This window comes from Furipterus horrens, unplaced genomic scaffold (assembly GCF_987537825.1).
Source record: "Furipterus horrens unplaced genomic scaffold, mFurHor1.1.pri manual_scaffold_4, whole genome shotgun sequence".
NCBI lineage: Eukaryota > Metazoa > Chordata > Mammalia > Chiroptera > Furipteridae > Furipterus > Furipterus horrens.
Window position 1 is genome coordinate 25841841 of NW_028327174.1, and position 17176 is coordinate 25859016.

Here is a 17176-nt window from a genome sequence, read left to right on the forward strand (position 1 = left end):
TCACTTCACTTAAGGATAGGAATAGAGAGATCGGGCAGAAAAATCACAGCATAAACGAAAGGTGGGGCAACAGATGATTTGAAAGAGACAAGAAACTAGCCTTGTTCTTTGGGAACTGTAGCAAAAGCTGATGAGAAAGAACTGCAGACATGGAAATCTTATCTAAACCTGTACAGAGTTTAACAGTGTTCAGGCATCAACAACTGATTAATCTTACTCTCTTAAAACGGAAGTGTTTATACTTCTAACAACAAACTGCCAATAACATCATGTTCACTGCACCCTCCTTGCAAAAAAGTCAAGATGTGAAAATGATAGTATCGATATTTTGCTTTTTTTAGATCACATTTTTAAAAGCACTCTTGCCTATCACTGTTAGACTGCCAGACACAGCAGCTTTGTGTTAAAGGTTACTGTGTATTGTCAAACTGTATTCCCAGCTCTGTGAGCCAGTGTGAGTGAAAGGGCTGTAGCAATGGCTGCCAAACAGGGGGAGCAAGAGATGAACGCTCTGCTTTGGAATTCAATGAGCTAGAACTCCCACACCGCCTTCCTTCAGGGTAGATATGAAATATGTAGTCTTCCCATGTACTTTGTAAAATCATCTGGTTGCTTAACATTTGCAAGAGACTTCCTTTCCGTTGTAAAAACAAAATAAGTAAATAAGTTTTAAAATAGTCCCCTTAATTATCAAAGAAACAATCTACACATATTCTCTCCCTTCCTCATTGTTCACAATGTCTAAGAATCGTGATCTGATCACTGGAGTATGCTTTACCTATAAATGTTTAATAAGAGTTTGACACTGGCAGGGAGTAGCAGCTAATACTAGAGCAGGAGCTGAGAAGCAGAGCATCTGGTGTTCTTAGATCACAGGTGAATGGAAAAATCCCTGGACAGAAGTAGCTGGCTTTGAGCTATCTATATAGGCACACAGATCTAGTCATGTGGCACTTCTACCTATTAAATACCAAGTGAAGAGGCATTAGAACCAAGTCAAAAATTCATCAGTCACTGTGGAAGGATGACAGTATTCAAGTTCAACAGAATAGTTAACAAAACAAATCACTGTACACAATAACCTCAGAGCTGTGATGATTTATTGCACTTTGAGCTCACTGTATAGTGCTTATTCATAGAGCTCAGTGAGATTCCAAGTCCTTTCATTTAATCCTACCGCAGCCTTACCTGCAAGCAGATGAACCGAGCTGAAGCTCTTCTCCAGTTTACTCAGAAGTACAGTGAGAAAACAGTCTGAAGACAGAGAGGCAACATCCTGGGAACTTTGGTCGTAAACTACAACCTTCTGACTGCAATCAATGTCGACCTAAAATGCAAATGTGAAGCTATTAGGAAGAAAGTTGACGAAAACAATCCCATAAAGTACTGGTGCTGAAACTGGTAAGCACTTCCTGTTTTCAATTAAAATTAGATAAACCTATTGAATAAACCTAGCATATACATGGTTTAAATGCTTATAAAAAAATCAACTTTTAAAAGGCAACTTGATGCTATTTCTGAGTAGATGTGCTCAAAACTACTTGGTTTTAAATCCTTAACACAATAAAAGGGTAAAGAACAAAAACAAAATTATAAGCAAAATAAACATAACAATCCTTCAAATAGAGAAACATTTAACAAATGGTTTCTCTATAACAATGAAGAAATCAGCTGTCTAATAAAATTAAAACATAAACTCATTTTTATTCCTGAAGAAAACAAATAATAGCCTGACCTGTCACAAGATGATGTTTTGGTATCCTAGAAATTAGTCCTTGAAATAGCATCCCTAAGTCTTAACCCATGTTACTTTACCTTCCCACAAATCAAAAGCACTTTCTAATATAATTATTTCTACTGTCTTTCCAAGGCAATTGAAAAGAATAATTTCCTTTCAGAAACTTGCAGACAATACAAAATAGTATATTAATATATTATCAATACATATACTATTATGTATTAATACATAATAACCAATAAAGCAATTATTAATATAATCATTAGTGTTTAAATTAATAAAACAATTTTAGCAAGCCATTAATGGAAAAACAGCACCTAACCAAATTAAAACAAGTTAACCTCCCTGTATAGTTTAGGTGTATTCTTAAATGTGACAATATGGTTAATAAATTCTTTTGAGGTATCATAAGGTACCAGAGTTTAAAAACCGAACTTCCTCAAATTATTTTCATCCCTTAAAAGAGGCTTCATGTAAAATTATTCCCATTCAGTGTATCCATTTATTGTAAGAAGGCAAAATGGAAAGCATTTACCTTATGTTTCGCTGAATGTTGGATGAGTTCTGTGATTAACACTTTGTCCTGTTGCAACCTTCGCTTCATAAGCTTGGAGCAGTTGATATTAATGGCTTCCAAAATGTGGGATGTATTGTATTCCACAAACGGCCGGCTATCAATTAGCAGCACTTTTTCCGTTCCACTTTCCAGCAGAGCCACCAACCTCTCAGAAACAATTTGAGTCCCAAGCATCTCATGGGCCATGACAACAATAAGTCCTCTTTCCCCACCTCCTTCTTTAATTTGCCACGATGATGTAATGGTGGTGTGCTCACAGGCTCAGCCCCTCCATTGTACTAGAAACGTATGAGGTCAGGCTGGTGGTGACTGGCAAAAGGAGAGTTAAACCCATTTTCAGCATGAGCCCTCCAAGTGAATGTCTCTTTCTCTTTCCTGTTGATGTGCTCTTGCAAAGGACTCCCTCCACAAAGCAGCCCCTCACAGTTGATTCATAAAGAGATGACTGGAATAACCATTCCACAACAAAAGATGCTTTGGGGCAGCCAGTACATTACATCATTCTTTACCTTTGCTCCCTCGCTGCAACAGCTTGACACTGGACTGAAAAGCCTACACGAAGAGAGAAAGACAGACAGAAAACAAAACATGGGGTCAAAAAAAGAAAGCACGTCAGATTAGAGAGTGTATGATTCATAATATTTACTCCATTAATCTAATTCCATACTTGATGCAGTTTCACAGGAACAAACAAGCAAAAAGGACAACTAGGTATGCCTTCAGAAAAGCATGCTAATGATAATTCGATTTTACCTCAAAATATAAAAACACAAAGAAGACAAAACAAGACATATTCATGAATTATACTCACCATGGACCCAGAACTAAATGAGTTATAGCATGAAATTAAAAGAGCTATATAAAGCAGCTTGGAGTATTATTACTCCAAGTGGGTATCCTCCATTTTCTTTGCTTATTTCTTTAAAATAACACAAAGAACAATAGCCTAGGACCAGGGTAGCAACCCCCTATTTTCAGAACAACAACAACAAAAAGCCTTTTCTGATGGCTTGAGAATTATTTTAAGTGTGAGTGTGTGCACACGCACACACCCCTTTAAAGTGCCCTCAGGGAGGAGAGGAGCGGCAGAAAAACGTGAGATTTTATCAATTTCAGATGCCTCTTAAGGAAGATGGATGAAAATGGGTGATATTCTTGTCATACCAACTGCTGAGCTAATTGATGGGCTAGTTGTACTGTGATGTACCCAGCTCCACCCAAGATACTCTTCGCTACAACCCTGGCCAGTTCCCTGAATCCGCCCCCCCCTCCAGTGTTCCCAGACTCTTCATAGGCTGACCCCTCACTTTCTTGTGCCTCATTCTTAAGAGAATCACTGACTCCCTCCTTAGAAAATCTCACACCCTAACCTAGGACTCCAGGACAGCTACCTACACAGAGAGCCCTTCATACTCGACCCAATGCTTCCCGTTCTTACCACACTCCTATAATCGACCATTTCCTAATACTAGTTGTTTTGTACCCATAGCTTGGACCTCACCCTGACCTTCAATGTTCTCAGACTCCTGTCCCTACTGATCCATCTCTGCTTATATAAAATTCTCTGCTGCAGAAAAGCAGATGTCCACAGGCATTCAACTTCTAGAGGATAAAGTACTTGATGGCAGGGGTTCTGTCTTACATTTCTCACCTCCACAGTGTTCTGCACCTAAGATACTCAACTTATGCTGTTTTAGGTATAATCCTCTTTGTTTCAAAAAGTTTAAGATACTGAATGAATATCTGATTAAGTGATTTCAGATCAGGATTGCAGCGTCCCCAAACATCACCGAGCCCCTGCTTCCTAAGTTTAGACTTACAAATTAGAAACCGAAGCACAGAGAAGAGGGAGCAGGACATAAAGAGAAGTGGCCTTCCATTTACATGTTATGCAACTCTGGACAAATCATGTAATCTCTCTGAACCACAGTTTCCTCATCTGGAAAATGTGGATATAATCTTGGCCTTGTCTCCACACAGAGTTTGTTTTGAGGACAAAATTATCTAAGTTTTCTAAAGTGAGTAAGTGAAAAAGTAACTATATATTACACAGAGAAAAGAGGGAAAATGGTGAACAGAGCTGCCCTGCATCTGGAATCTGAAAGACACCACTCAGCAGATAAAAACAGAAGCAATTCCAGCCTCCTACAGTCCAGCTTCAGCCAAGCTGTGTCCTTTATACACAGCCAGACACACAGAGTGAGCAGGCACCTGAGAAATCATCTCACCCACCCCCACCTGTCACAAAGCCGCTCCATAGACTACATTATTTGTCCATTTCTTGTCTTCATTATTATTAAGATATTTACTTTTATGATAGCTTAATGGCAATGAGGCACAAAAGTCATCTCTGCCTTCAAATGAAGAAAGTAGAGCAGAGAATTTGTCCTAGACAATCAACTAATCCCCTTGCAAAGCACCTGCCAAGGCAACAGCACCGAATCAAGTCCTGGCTGCTCAGTGACACAGTTCACAGCAATGCAAGGTCCTGTACTCAGATTGTCTGATTCCCAAACCAGGGATCCTACTACTGGGTGACCCTGTTTTCCCTAAGTACCTGTCCCATAAAGAAACTGAACTGAGAAAGAATGACGTGACTTGTCCATGAGGGGGCCTGGGTGGCACAGAAAGTGGAAACCCGAGAACAAGAGCAAGCTGACTCTGACAATGGCACTGAGTCTCGGAGTCGGATTGGCTCCTCGCAATGATAAAATCCGATGGGACAAAGCAGTTATCTGGGTTAGCAGATCGATGGACAAAGGGAGGGAGATGACAGCAAACATGCAAAAGTTGAATTAGAACCTTCTCATCTTTGCTTCCCTTCAGCCAAATCTCATAAGCCCAACTCACTGACACCAAAGACAGGCTGAAGCCAACAGCCTGTCTGGGCAGAAAAGGGTCAGTCCTGCCCAGAGAAACGGAGTCAGTAGTTCCAGATACAAAAAGACCCTTTCCCTGACCAAGCAAAGGTCTGGTCGGAGTGACCCCGATATGAAAACGTAATTGAAGCAAAGGAGTGGAAGTGAAATCAAGATCAAGTGACACCCCTTTCCCTTGTCCCCAGGCCAGCTGCAGCCCTCCTATTACGTCTCTATGCCCAATGTCTGACTTCTCCCAAATTGATTATGTGACAGGCACATTTGCTGTCATCTCCCTTCAGAAGACCACTAAATAGCCCTTTTCTATACATACAATAAAGCTTTCTATTTCTCTAAAATAAAAGTCAATAAGCTAGTATTTATCAAACTGAACACCAGTAACCTTAACCAAGGCCACTAAACAAATATTTGCAAAGTATCCCCCTTTCAGAAATAAAGGTTTTTAAAGACTATTTATGAAGGTTTAGAGATAGGCTGAGGCAACATTTTAGTATAACAAAATGGCTATATAAGTCAGGGAACAAAATGGGCAAGTCCCATAAAAAAATGTCAATTTAGGCACAGCTTGCATTTCAGCAATTTATGTTTTACATTTTAAAACATTTAATATTAACATGAGTTGTGTAAGAACCTTCCCCCTCTAATATACAATGTTTTAAGTTTTTCTATGTCATTTATTTTATGTTTTAGACTCCATTTAGTTACCTACAGAAATGTATCTATGACTTTATAATGGAAATTAGTAAAGTTTTATTTATTGAAATTCACTCTGCATCTAACTTTGCAAGAATATCAATGAAGCCCGGGCCAGCGTGGCTCAGTTGGTTGGAGCCACCATCCCTTAAACTTAAAGGCTATGGGTTCAATTCCCAGTCAGGGCACACGCCTGGGCTGCAGGTTCAGTCCCTGATTGGGGCACATGCAAGAGGCAACCAATCAATGTTTCTCTCTCACATCGATGTTTCTTTTCTATCCCTCTCTCTCTCTTTCCCTTCCCCTCTCTCTGAAATGAATAAGCACATCCTTGGCTGAGGCAATAAAAAAAAAAAAGAATATCAATGAAATAAAGTATACTACTGAATTAGTTATGTCAGAGAACCATAAGTCAAGACTATTTCCATGAAAAGGTAAACTTGTGGAGTCTGTTTTATTAACACTATAAAGTCCAACTATATAAAAACCAATACTTGCCATTAGGCTCAACAGCTAAGAGGAAAAATGCTTTGTTTTAATTTTCTTCACTACTTGCAGCCTTTAAAGCTGGTGCCCAACCAGAAAATGTTAAAAAGACTATGATCCTTAGTCAATGATTAAGCATCTCTCCCCTCTTCTCAGATGAAGCATTAGTCTTTTCAACTTACCAGACACAATCCTGGCTTCTAAGTCAGGGAGACTGACACTAGGTATATTAAAAAAAAAAAAAAAGGTAAGAATCTTTCTCACAGTTTCCACATCCACCCCGGGTTACTCTCCGTCAACACCAGGCACTGCCACCCCAATATTTCCACCCCCAGGCCCACATCAAGGCCCACAGCAGGCAGGGGCAGGGACAAAGCTCCATGAACGCCCACTGGTCTGAAAAGTGGGATCCCCGGGAAGGCAGGGGTTACCCCTCAGAAAGGTACATTTACATTTTAAACACTTCCTTTTTACAAAGAAATTCTGCGAAGGAAATGGATCCTACATTATGGGGTGCTTAAAAGGCCTGTTTGGTGAGGAGAGCAACTGAGCCTTATTTGGTTGGGCTTGAGCTCAAGTTCAAATTCTCAGAGAATTTATAGAAAGGATATAATCAGGTGAGAAGTTTACTTTTATTAAACTACAGGCTAGTTTAAATTTTTTTTTCCTTCAATAAAACTGAAGAATTAGGCAACAAGATACACCAAACAGCTTTTCAGTAGAGCCTTAAGTACAGACTTTCAATAACAGAAAAACTGAACAAACCACAAGGGAAAAAAGCAGGCTATGACGTCTGAAAGCAAGCAAGAACCTCCCATGGACCGTCTTCATTCTACACTGACTAAAGCGACTCTGCCTCATAAGCTGTGGGTTAACCCTGATAGAAATTATGAGGTCTGATATTTAGTAAAATATATTCAATACCAAACAAACAAACAAACAAAAAACTCAAAGCCAAGAAGGCTATATGAGCTTCATATGTTTTTAGTTGCTTATTAATGTCTTGACTATATTTTCTTAGCCCAAACTAGAGGACACATATTCTGACAAGCAGTGGCAGTAATGGGACAGACTACTTGAAGCCCAACTTTTCTAGACAGTACTAGACATGGAGAAAACACTTGTTAGCATCGTAAAAGCCAGCCACCTCTCTCCAATCTAACAGCACGTTGGGAGAACCCACTCCTATCAGGTTGTTTACATACATCTCAAGGATCCACAGAAAAAGGCTGGAAGAGCTGCCATCCTTCAGAGACTAAATAGAAGGCCTTTGCTGCAGACACAGGCCAGCCCAGACACACTCCAGATTTGGGAGAAGTCTTCACGAAGCATCTGCTAAGGGAGAGCACTGGACCCTTGGGACTGGCTCAGGGAGAATCTCTGTCTTTTCTTCTTAACACTGCCTCCCGTTTCTACTCACCTGCTTCACCTGCCTCCCCTTCCCTGACCCACCTGAGCTCTCCTCTTCCAAAGCCATGCAGCTATCCTAGACACAGCCCTCGCCCGTACCCCCTCTCCATTTAATGTTTCCTCCTGGCACCCCGCCTGAGAACTAACGACTCTTCCTCCTAGAAGAAGGGCCAGAGATGAGGGGGTCCGGAGGGAGTGGGAATGGAAGGTCCTGGTTGGAGTCGCTGAGCAAGAGAAAATGTGACCAGCGGTTGTTTTAATCTGAGAGTTTAGGTGCAAATGTTTTGGGAGGATATTTATAATTAAGATGGTCTAGAGGCTCAAGAGGAAAGATTCAGAACAAATTGAACAGAGGTCAAATGGGGACTAATTTGTGCGATCTGGTTTTCTTCAGCATCTGCCAGGCCTCCTGTAACTAGTTTGGCCAACTAACAAAGAGTTACTGGGCACCCATTAAGGGCCAGGCCGTGCAGTGGGGAATGCTGCAGAAATGGGCAAAAATTCCTGTCCTCTTGGTTCTTCATTTAGTGACAGGAGACACATAATCAACAGCAACAATAAAGACAAAGCATGTTGTATGACAGATGGTGATAAGTACTGTGGTGGATTGTTAGCATTTTATATAGAGGAGGCAGAGAAGGCCTTACGCTAATGGTTAAGTCTAGACCATGAGGGAGGTGAGAGTGAGCTCCATGCATACCTGGGAGGCTACAGCTCTCTAAGTCAAAGGCTTGAGGCCAGTGTCTGCACTGGCCAAGGTAATGCTGAATTGGGCAAATGCCAATAAAAAATGTGGCAGGTGTTCAGTTTTTCTTCAGAGAACTATGGCTCTATCTATAAAGCATTTCCAGGCACTTGAAATTTTACAATATATATCCAAGAAAGTTCAGTACAATTTCTTCCATAAAACTACAAAGGCAGAAACTGTGATTCCTATATTAATACATTATTTGCCAAAGAAATAAAAAAGAAATTCTGTAATAAGAAAGATTAAAGCTAATGTAATACAATTCTTCCAACTCCGTGAATGTTTTGTACTTAATAAGAGAATCTTGGTTTTATAGCATAAAACACAGGAAAATACCAAAAGACATGTTAAACAAGATGTATGCTTGAAGAGATCCATACATCAAGGAAGTAGTTAGTTTAAAGGATCATTCCATTAAAAAAGAAGAAAAATGCTTTCGAGTTCTCCTTGTCAGAAGGTGCATCAAATACCACAAGGACTTTGTAAGTTAGATCACTGCACTCAAGGGGGTGGTAACACTAACATGAGTTTTTATAGTCTTTACTGAAGCACCACCTTTAGCCCACCCCACCCCCAAAGCAACAAAATTCCACTGCATGAAAGATAAGGTGTACTTTTCCTGACAGAGAGCTAAGTTATTAAAGATATTATGACCAGAGTAAACATCTAGACAATTCAGAACACAGTCTAATGGGAGAGGGGCTACAACTACATTTTCCCAAAGATCAGAAAGGTCTAGGAAAAAGCAAGAAAAACCCAAGTCATCAACACCAAACCTCCCACCACCTCCACTTGAGCCCACGTTTATGATAGTAATCTTCCAGAATTTTCCCTACTTTAAATCTGCTAACACTAAAATAAGCAAAACTAGAATGCCAAACTACATTCTCCTGAAGGTAAAGTCAAAATGGCTTACAAGAACACTTCCAAAGTGACTTACAAGAAACCGTCTCACCTTTCAGTTAAAACACACATGAAAAAATATTGGAAAAGGCCTCCATGGGCAATAGAAGGGGATTAGATAAGTTAAAAATTATGAAAAATCCTGCAACACAGTCTCATGCAACACCTGAAAAGGATGGTACATGAACAACCCAAACAAATGAGCAAAACAGAACCAGAGACATGTAAACAAGGAACAGACAGACTGATGGGGGAGGGGGGTTAGGGGGGGAGAAGGGGGAGAGAAGGAGAAGGGTCTAGTCAAGGAACTAGTATAAATGACCCAAGGACATGGACAACGGGGTGGGGATTGACTGTGGGAGAAGGGGCGGGTAGGGTGGGGGAAGCAATGAGGGAAAAAGTGGGGCAACTGTAATAGAAAAAAAAAAAACTTTACCAAAATATATTGTACGTATAATAAAATTGATTTATGTTGGGTCACGTGGCAAAAAAAAAGGATGGTACAAAGTATAATTTTTGACAATGAAAGATGGTCATGATTTATTAAGAGAATAAAATCAAGTTACAGAACAGCAGGTAAAGTAGGACCTCCAACACCCACATACATACAAACACATAATAGTTCTGCTTGGGTAATTAAAGATATTATTATACAGTATTCTTTTTCACAATCTTGAAAAGTGAAAAAATATGAGGAAAAGGGCATGACGCACACCTAGAGCCAGGCACTGTGTCTGTGGCGGTCCTGTTTGCACTCCTCCTTATCAATACTGTTAAGAAAAGTGTGGGTTTGGGCAAGGTAAGAAAATGAGCAGATACAATACAGGAAAATTTACATTTACCGTCAAGGTAAAAGCTGAATTTCTGCTTCACAAAAGGACTTTAAAGAATTACTTTCAATAACAATAATGTTGGGGGGGGGGGACAAGAAAAAATAAATTTTAAATCACACACTTGTGACTATGTGGGCTTTTAAAGCAGGTCAGTTGGGATATGACTCATAATACAAAAGGTTTCTTCTATATAAAAAGGATTTATAGCTATTTTCTTTTTTAAATTAACATATTCCCTAACACTCTTAAAATGTATTTCATTTGATAGTTTCTAAAATAACCCTGCTTAAGGCACTGCAAATGAAACATAGTATGACCTTCCTTCCTCTCACTGCAAAAGCACAAATTCTCTTGACAAAGTACTGTATAGAGTGGCCTCGTCACTATTCTCAGCTCCTAAACAGACATGCACAACAAGACTTGAACACATTCCAGGGGTGGCCTTCAAGCCTGGACCACACCTGCTTCCAAGGCCCTGCAGCTAAAAATAACTCCGGGGCCTCAAAAATGGGACACCAGCCAGGCCCAATGGTAGCTGCAGGCCCCTTGCTCAGCTCCACTAACAGTAAAAGCAGGAGCTACAAAGCTCTGCAATTACAGAAACCCTACCACATGCTTCTTTCTCTGTCTCTCTGTACCTCCATCCTGGGCCTGCTCAGTTTCTTTGCCCCTTAACACCAAAACTAATCCCAGGAATTTAGAAAGAGTGAGGTTATATGGTGCACTATTTAAAAAACAAAAACAAAAACAAAACTGGACCAGGGCTCAGGAAACCTTGTTCCTAATTTCAGCTCTTCCACAAAGATGCTAAAATGTTCTTTCAAGAGTCCCCTGACATCCCTAAGCCTATTTTTCCTCACTGCAGAAGGAGGAATCCTGTCATCACCTGACACCTGAGGCTTATTCCCCAAAAATATCATAGCATCATAGCACAGTCGGTGCATCTCAGGTCTGACTCAGTAAGGGTGCCCTGACAGGGCCAGCAGCGCCACAGGGCTGACGTGATGATTCCAGTTTATATCCCATAGCACCCAATCAAAATGGGTGACTGCCGGGCAGTGGCTCCACAGACGGCATGGCAACTGCTCCAGATCATTTCTTCTGGCGGCGATTTCCAAGGTGAGCTCTGGGCCAATGGCTTCCGCTTCTCTGCAGGAGCCTCCGGGGGACATGTTACTCCCCCCAGGTGAGGAAGAAGGAGGGGAGGGAGGCCAGGGGGTGGCAGCATCACTGCTCACTCACTCCTAAGGCGGTGCTAATTTAAGTCGCTGCACCTGCCCCACTTCTGGGGCCCTGGGGGTTGGGGTGGGGGGAGGGTAATGATATCAGAAGTGGCACCACAGGGCAAAGTAGATGACAGGGCCAGGACCTGGGCAGGAGAATCGCAGCAAGCAGACCAGGGTCCACAGAGCAGCCCAACACGGGGAGCCAGGATGTTCCCTGTCCTCCTCCAATACTTTCCCACTCTGTCCGTTTCCCCTCCGGTCTGTTCCCTCTAATTTGGCTCCATCCACCATCTAACTGCAGGTTCTATGCCCTTGTATGTTCTTAGAGGCTTTGCTGTTTCCCTGTCTTGCCTCCTCCTCTTCACATTCATCTTCATTTCTCTCTTCATGATTATAGAGAAGTCTTTCTAAGGTTAAGTCCTCATCCTTAATCCATTTTCTGTTTGCTTGGGCTTTTTTTGGAGTAGTGGGCCTACTGAGGCCCTTGATGTGTTGCTAATTATAATGAGTAATCCTAATTGCTCCAGATGGTTTTGAAGATTGTCATCCATGGATTCAGGTGTCTCATCAACCTTTAAAATCTTCTGGTTACTTGTAAGGATAAAATAAAAACTTTTATTTTGGAGGAGAGGTAAAATTGTTCCAGTTTGGTATTTCATCCATGGTTATAGTGAGTAGAGATAATCCATTCAGTATCTCACATTTTCATTAGCCTTCAAATGCCCCGATGATCTATAAACCCCTATCCAAACTCTCGGAGGACAACACAAATTCTCCATGTTTTCACACTAGATACTAAGACAACTGACAAAATCTGAATTATTTTACAATCTACTGCTAGGATTCTTAAAACAGAAAGTCACCTCCGCATGTGTGCACAAAGCTGCCTTCCCCTGGACAGCGTCCCTGCCTGCCTGCTCTCCTTCCCCAACCCCCACCTTGGTGAGTCATCAGTTCTCTCCTCTGAGCAAAACCCCATCCAGAGGATCTTCAAAGAACAATAAGAAAAGCAGAGTGGAACACTAAATAATTCCAGGCCCTTTTCTCAGCTCCCAGTAACTCCATTGCTCAGTTTTTAGAAAGGACTTCCCATACAATATGAATAGCAAATAAATAGTAATGGCTTACAACCCACAGAATAAAATAAATACCCTGAGTCAAAAAAAAAAAAAAAAAAAAAAGAGGGTTCCCACAAAATTCTTGCTCTACAACGAAAGTTTGTGAGAATGGTGTTTCTATTTGTTATTTGTCTGTTTGTTTCTTTTGTAAGAGGTTATTCTGTCACTTTGGATGGTATTACACTATGTTCCTTCTATAAATTCCAGTGTGATGTTGGTCAGGTCCGGGCAAGCCACACATAGCAGTGAACACCATCCTATCACAGTCTCCGTTTCCCACACTGAAAAATACCAATGCCTGTATTGGTTTCAGTTAAATTAACACAGGTTTCCAAACCAATACAGGGCTCTGTGGGAAAAACAGAATAGATGGCAGATTCCCAATAGTAAGTAGTTGAAAAATGACATTTGGAAAAATATAAAAAGATAATGTGCTAGCAGATGGACAGGAAGTCAGAGGAAGGCGCCCTCGAGTTTGAAGGAAAATAGGGACATGAACTGCCAGAGAGAAGAGGGAGCAGAGGGAACAAAATTCCAGATGAGGAAAACGCATGCCCTAAGGTAGAAGGAAGGCTGTGCAGATTTTCCTGGCTAGAGAACAGATTATATCAGCGAGAAACAGAATACGCTAGTGAGGTTTCCTGAAAGTCTAAAGCTACCTAAGCCACTGCAAGCTTTCTGAACAAAACATGAAAAATCACGGCAAGAGTTTCACTCTGATAACTTTCTACCGACTGGAATGAGGAAAAAACGGAAGTAGGGAGACTGATGAGTTAAAACCATACAGTTTTAGTATTCCAAGGATGGGCTCTGCCTAGAATGGCGACTACAAAATCAGACAGGAAAGGAAAGACCCAAGAGACTGGTGATGGTCGAAATCCAAGGCAGTGTTCCTGGCACGAAACATACCCTTACTCAGTAACTGGCTTCCTGACTGAACGTGCCCATGAAAATGGCTACTTCAACTACATTATTAAATTATTCCACTGTAAAGCATCTGAAAATATCTCAGTACTCCATTCTGTCCCTGCTTCAAATGGACCAGTATTAAGCAAGATGAGCAATAGGTACAGGTTCAAGTTTGACGAGGCAGGTTACTGTTTATAAACCAGAAGAATTAGGCATGTGGAAAGGCCAAAATAAAGGAAAGTAGGATGAAGAGAGATGGACTCTGAATGCTGGCATCATGGGTGGCTGTCTCCTACAGAGTCTTCAGTACTTTCCAAATTTTCCATTATATACATAAAACATTTGCAACAGAAAATAAATATACATATTGTTTAATCAGTCACAACTCAAGTCATGCTCATGTCATTCAGAGGAAGAAGGAGAAAATCTGGAAGTCAAAATACTGAGGCCTCTCCTCTGTATGAGCTAAGTAAAAATTATTTTGTATGATCATTAACCAAAATAAGTTTTAATACAGGATCATGGGATTCATCCAACAGTGACTTAGTAGTGTGAAAAAATTAAAGAGATTTTAAAAATGTAATTACATATCCCCCATGAGAGCCAGGCTCTGAGATGCTATATATATATATATATATATATATATATATATATATATCCCATACAAAGCAATATAAGTATATATGGTTTAGTACAAGGCAATGTTCCTTTTCCAAATGTATCAACGACTACATATTCCAAATTAAAATTCAAAGCAAAATCATTACAAATACAATAAGCTTTCCCCAAGTGAAATTCAGTATAAAGCAAGGCCACAGCATTGTCTATTAAGAAACACAATGACTTAAATACCAAAATATCTAATTTCACCATCTCATGTAAAATGTAGTCCATGGCACAGACCCTAAGAATAATGTTCACAAAGCTCTACTGTTTTATCCCACTGCACAGATTTTCAAATAGGTTTTAAAAAACCTATTAACATTTGCTATCAACACATTAAGCTCTGCACAGCCCTAGGTATCAGCAACTAAAATGCCCTCTAAGTAGAATGCAGTAAATAGTTTCTTTCTCTTGCAACTAGTGTTTGTTCTTTTGAATTCTGGGGTTTTAAACTTTAGCTAATCTGTAAAACTCCAGGAAGAAAAATTAAACAGGTTAGTGGGGTAGGCCTGTGTTCATTTATTGAACACCTACTACATTCAGTTTCCTATGAGCAACTTCCCACTTTTGTCTAATCACAAGAATCACATAGGAACTTGATAAACAAATGTGATAAAATGGAATACTACTCAGCCATAAGAAAGGATGAAATGCTGCCATTTATGACAACATGCATGGATCTTTAGAGTATCATGTCAAGACAAATAGGTCAGACAGAAAAGGACAAGAACCATATGATTTCACTCATAAATGGGATGTGTAACAGAAAGCAACAAATGAACCAACCAACAAACAAACTGACAGACACGGAGAACAGTATGATGGTTACCAGAGTACAAGGGGAATGGGGGAAAATGAAGAAGGTAAAGAGGGTCAAATCTATGGTGATAGAAGGAGACTAGACTTTGAGTGATGAGCACACAATGCAATACACAGATGATACAGTATGGGATTGAAGCTTATGTAATCAGCCGATGTCAGTCCAAATTTAATTTAAAATTTTTCTATTCTCTATTCTTTTTACTTAAGAATTCAACATGGCATTTAATGTCCCAATTTTGTCTCTTAGTATTTTCAGTGAAGTAATTTCTGAATATATTCTTATTTTAAAAGATTCAAAGGGAAGGAACAAGTAAAGAATAAAGATAAGGCAGCACTAGACAGATGTATGTAAGGGAGGGGCATTTGTAATTTTCAATAGGATAACCAGTGAATATCCCATTGAGAAGTGACATTTGAGTAACAAGCTTCAAAGTGGTTAGGCAATAAGGCACTTACTCCAGTCTGGGTTATTTCAGACACAGGGTAACAATGCAAACTTACTTCTGTTGAAAAAAAATTTTTTGCAGCCATATATTTAATTTAAAAATTTTAAAATATATATGATAAAAATAATTATCCAGGCCCCACTCCTGGAGACTGACTTAGGGTCTGGAGTGTAGATTCTGAATCTGCATTTTTAACAAATGTCCCAGAAGGTCCTTAGGATCAGGCAAGTTTGAAAAAAAAAAAGTTTTTCTCAGTGTTTACAATCAATCAGTCCTATAAGACCCACTGATTTTTCAGTCTCTCTCACATAGAGGACATAAAGGTGCAAAAGCTAAGTTTGAACTGAAAATCATGACTATGGTTATTGCCAATAACGGGAGGAATGGGAAGTCAGCTAGGGAAAAATTTAAGTCTCATCCCTAACGCATGCCTTCTGGTAGGTTAATAAGATACCTTTTACAAAATGTTAGGTACTTGCCCAAAGTTACACAATTTGTCAATGGTGGAACAGAAACTAGAGCTTCTATAGAATAGTGCTTTCCACGGCCCAACGGGGCTTACCAAACATGCTGCAAATTTTAATAGGCTCGTGAAAGGCACAGAAAGCAATAGATTTCAAAAAGTGAGAAAAAATACACCCTTTTAAGCACTCGATGTGAGTGGCTGTGAAGGGAGGTGGCCTCTACAAAATGCCAGCCTGCCATGAAGTTACAGATAAACTGTCCCGTGTGAAGTAGCGGACAAAATGCTGAGACAACAGTTCTTACAGAACAGTCATCGAAAATAAGGAACCCTGGAAGCAGAAGCTTGTTTGCTTGCTCTGAGAAGACTGTGCAGAAGCATAGTACTTTCTGAATTAAAACATTCACTAAAAAGAAAATGACTCGATCCAGGATTAATGGAGGAGGTGTTGGCTAACGCAGTAGTTCTGAACCCTGACTGCACGTTAAAATCACCTGGGGAACTCTTAACCATCCTAATGTACCTCCAACGAATACATCAGAACCTCTGGGAAGTGGGGCCCAGGCATCAGTCATTTCTACACAAGCAGGTGAAGATGGAGTCTTTACCTCCTCCCAAGGAAAGGGTCACAAAGCACAGGCCACTTGGAAGGCAAAGTTAAAGAGGAAGAAGGAAAGGAGAAATTTGGTGACACCCACAATACTGTAATGCATCTGACCTATATTTTGAGGTGGGTTTCCTAAACTCTGCTGGCAGTCTGGGGTTCTGAATACATGGTCAGGTAATAGATCAAATTCTCAATGTCACAGTTTCTTTAGTTCCAATAATAATGAAGGAGCACAACAAATCACTTGTGACAACCAACAAAAGACCACGAGGATATGCTGGGGCACAGAACCTCATTCTGGCTCAGTGTAAGAGTTTATGATTGAAGCAATGTAGTTTCTAATCTTTCTCCACTGTTTTTAAGATGCAGATGTATTAAGAAAAGACCTTTATAGGTTGGCAGGAGACAAGATAGATCTCAGTGTTCACTTGTGTGTGAATATAAGTTAAACATCTCCACACAGGAATTTCCCATTACTAAGGACAAACCACCAGTACAAGGGCAGACAATCTTTTGTAATCCCTCCCTCTAATCCAGTCCTGTAAAACTTCATTTAATAAGCTGCTGATGGAAACCAAGATTTGGACTTTCAGCCAAACATTCTATATTACATTAAATAAAGGACCTCCTCACCCTTCTCAAGGTTGTACCGGCA

At 40.2% G+C, this 17176-nt stretch overlaps 1 protein-coding gene across 4 annotated transcripts in view; it reads right to left on the reverse strand.

Annotated features, from left to right (window-relative positions):
• Positions 1–17176, reverse strand: part of DUSP16 (dual specificity phosphatase 16) — a 98782-nt gene that overhangs the window by 38861 nt on the left and 42745 nt on the right. For all 4 annotated transcript variants that reach the window (XM_090272858.1, XM_090272859.1, XM_090272856.1 and 1 more), the window contains 2 exons: positions 2274–2867; positions 1189–1327 (listed from right to left, as the gene is read on the reverse strand). In XM_090272858.1, the coding sequence (XP_090128984.1) occupies positions 1189–1327; positions 2274–2501 (367 nt within the window). In that variant the 5' untranslated portion in view covers positions 2502–2867. The remainder of the gene's footprint in view (positions 1–1188; positions 1328–2273; positions 2868–17176) is intronic.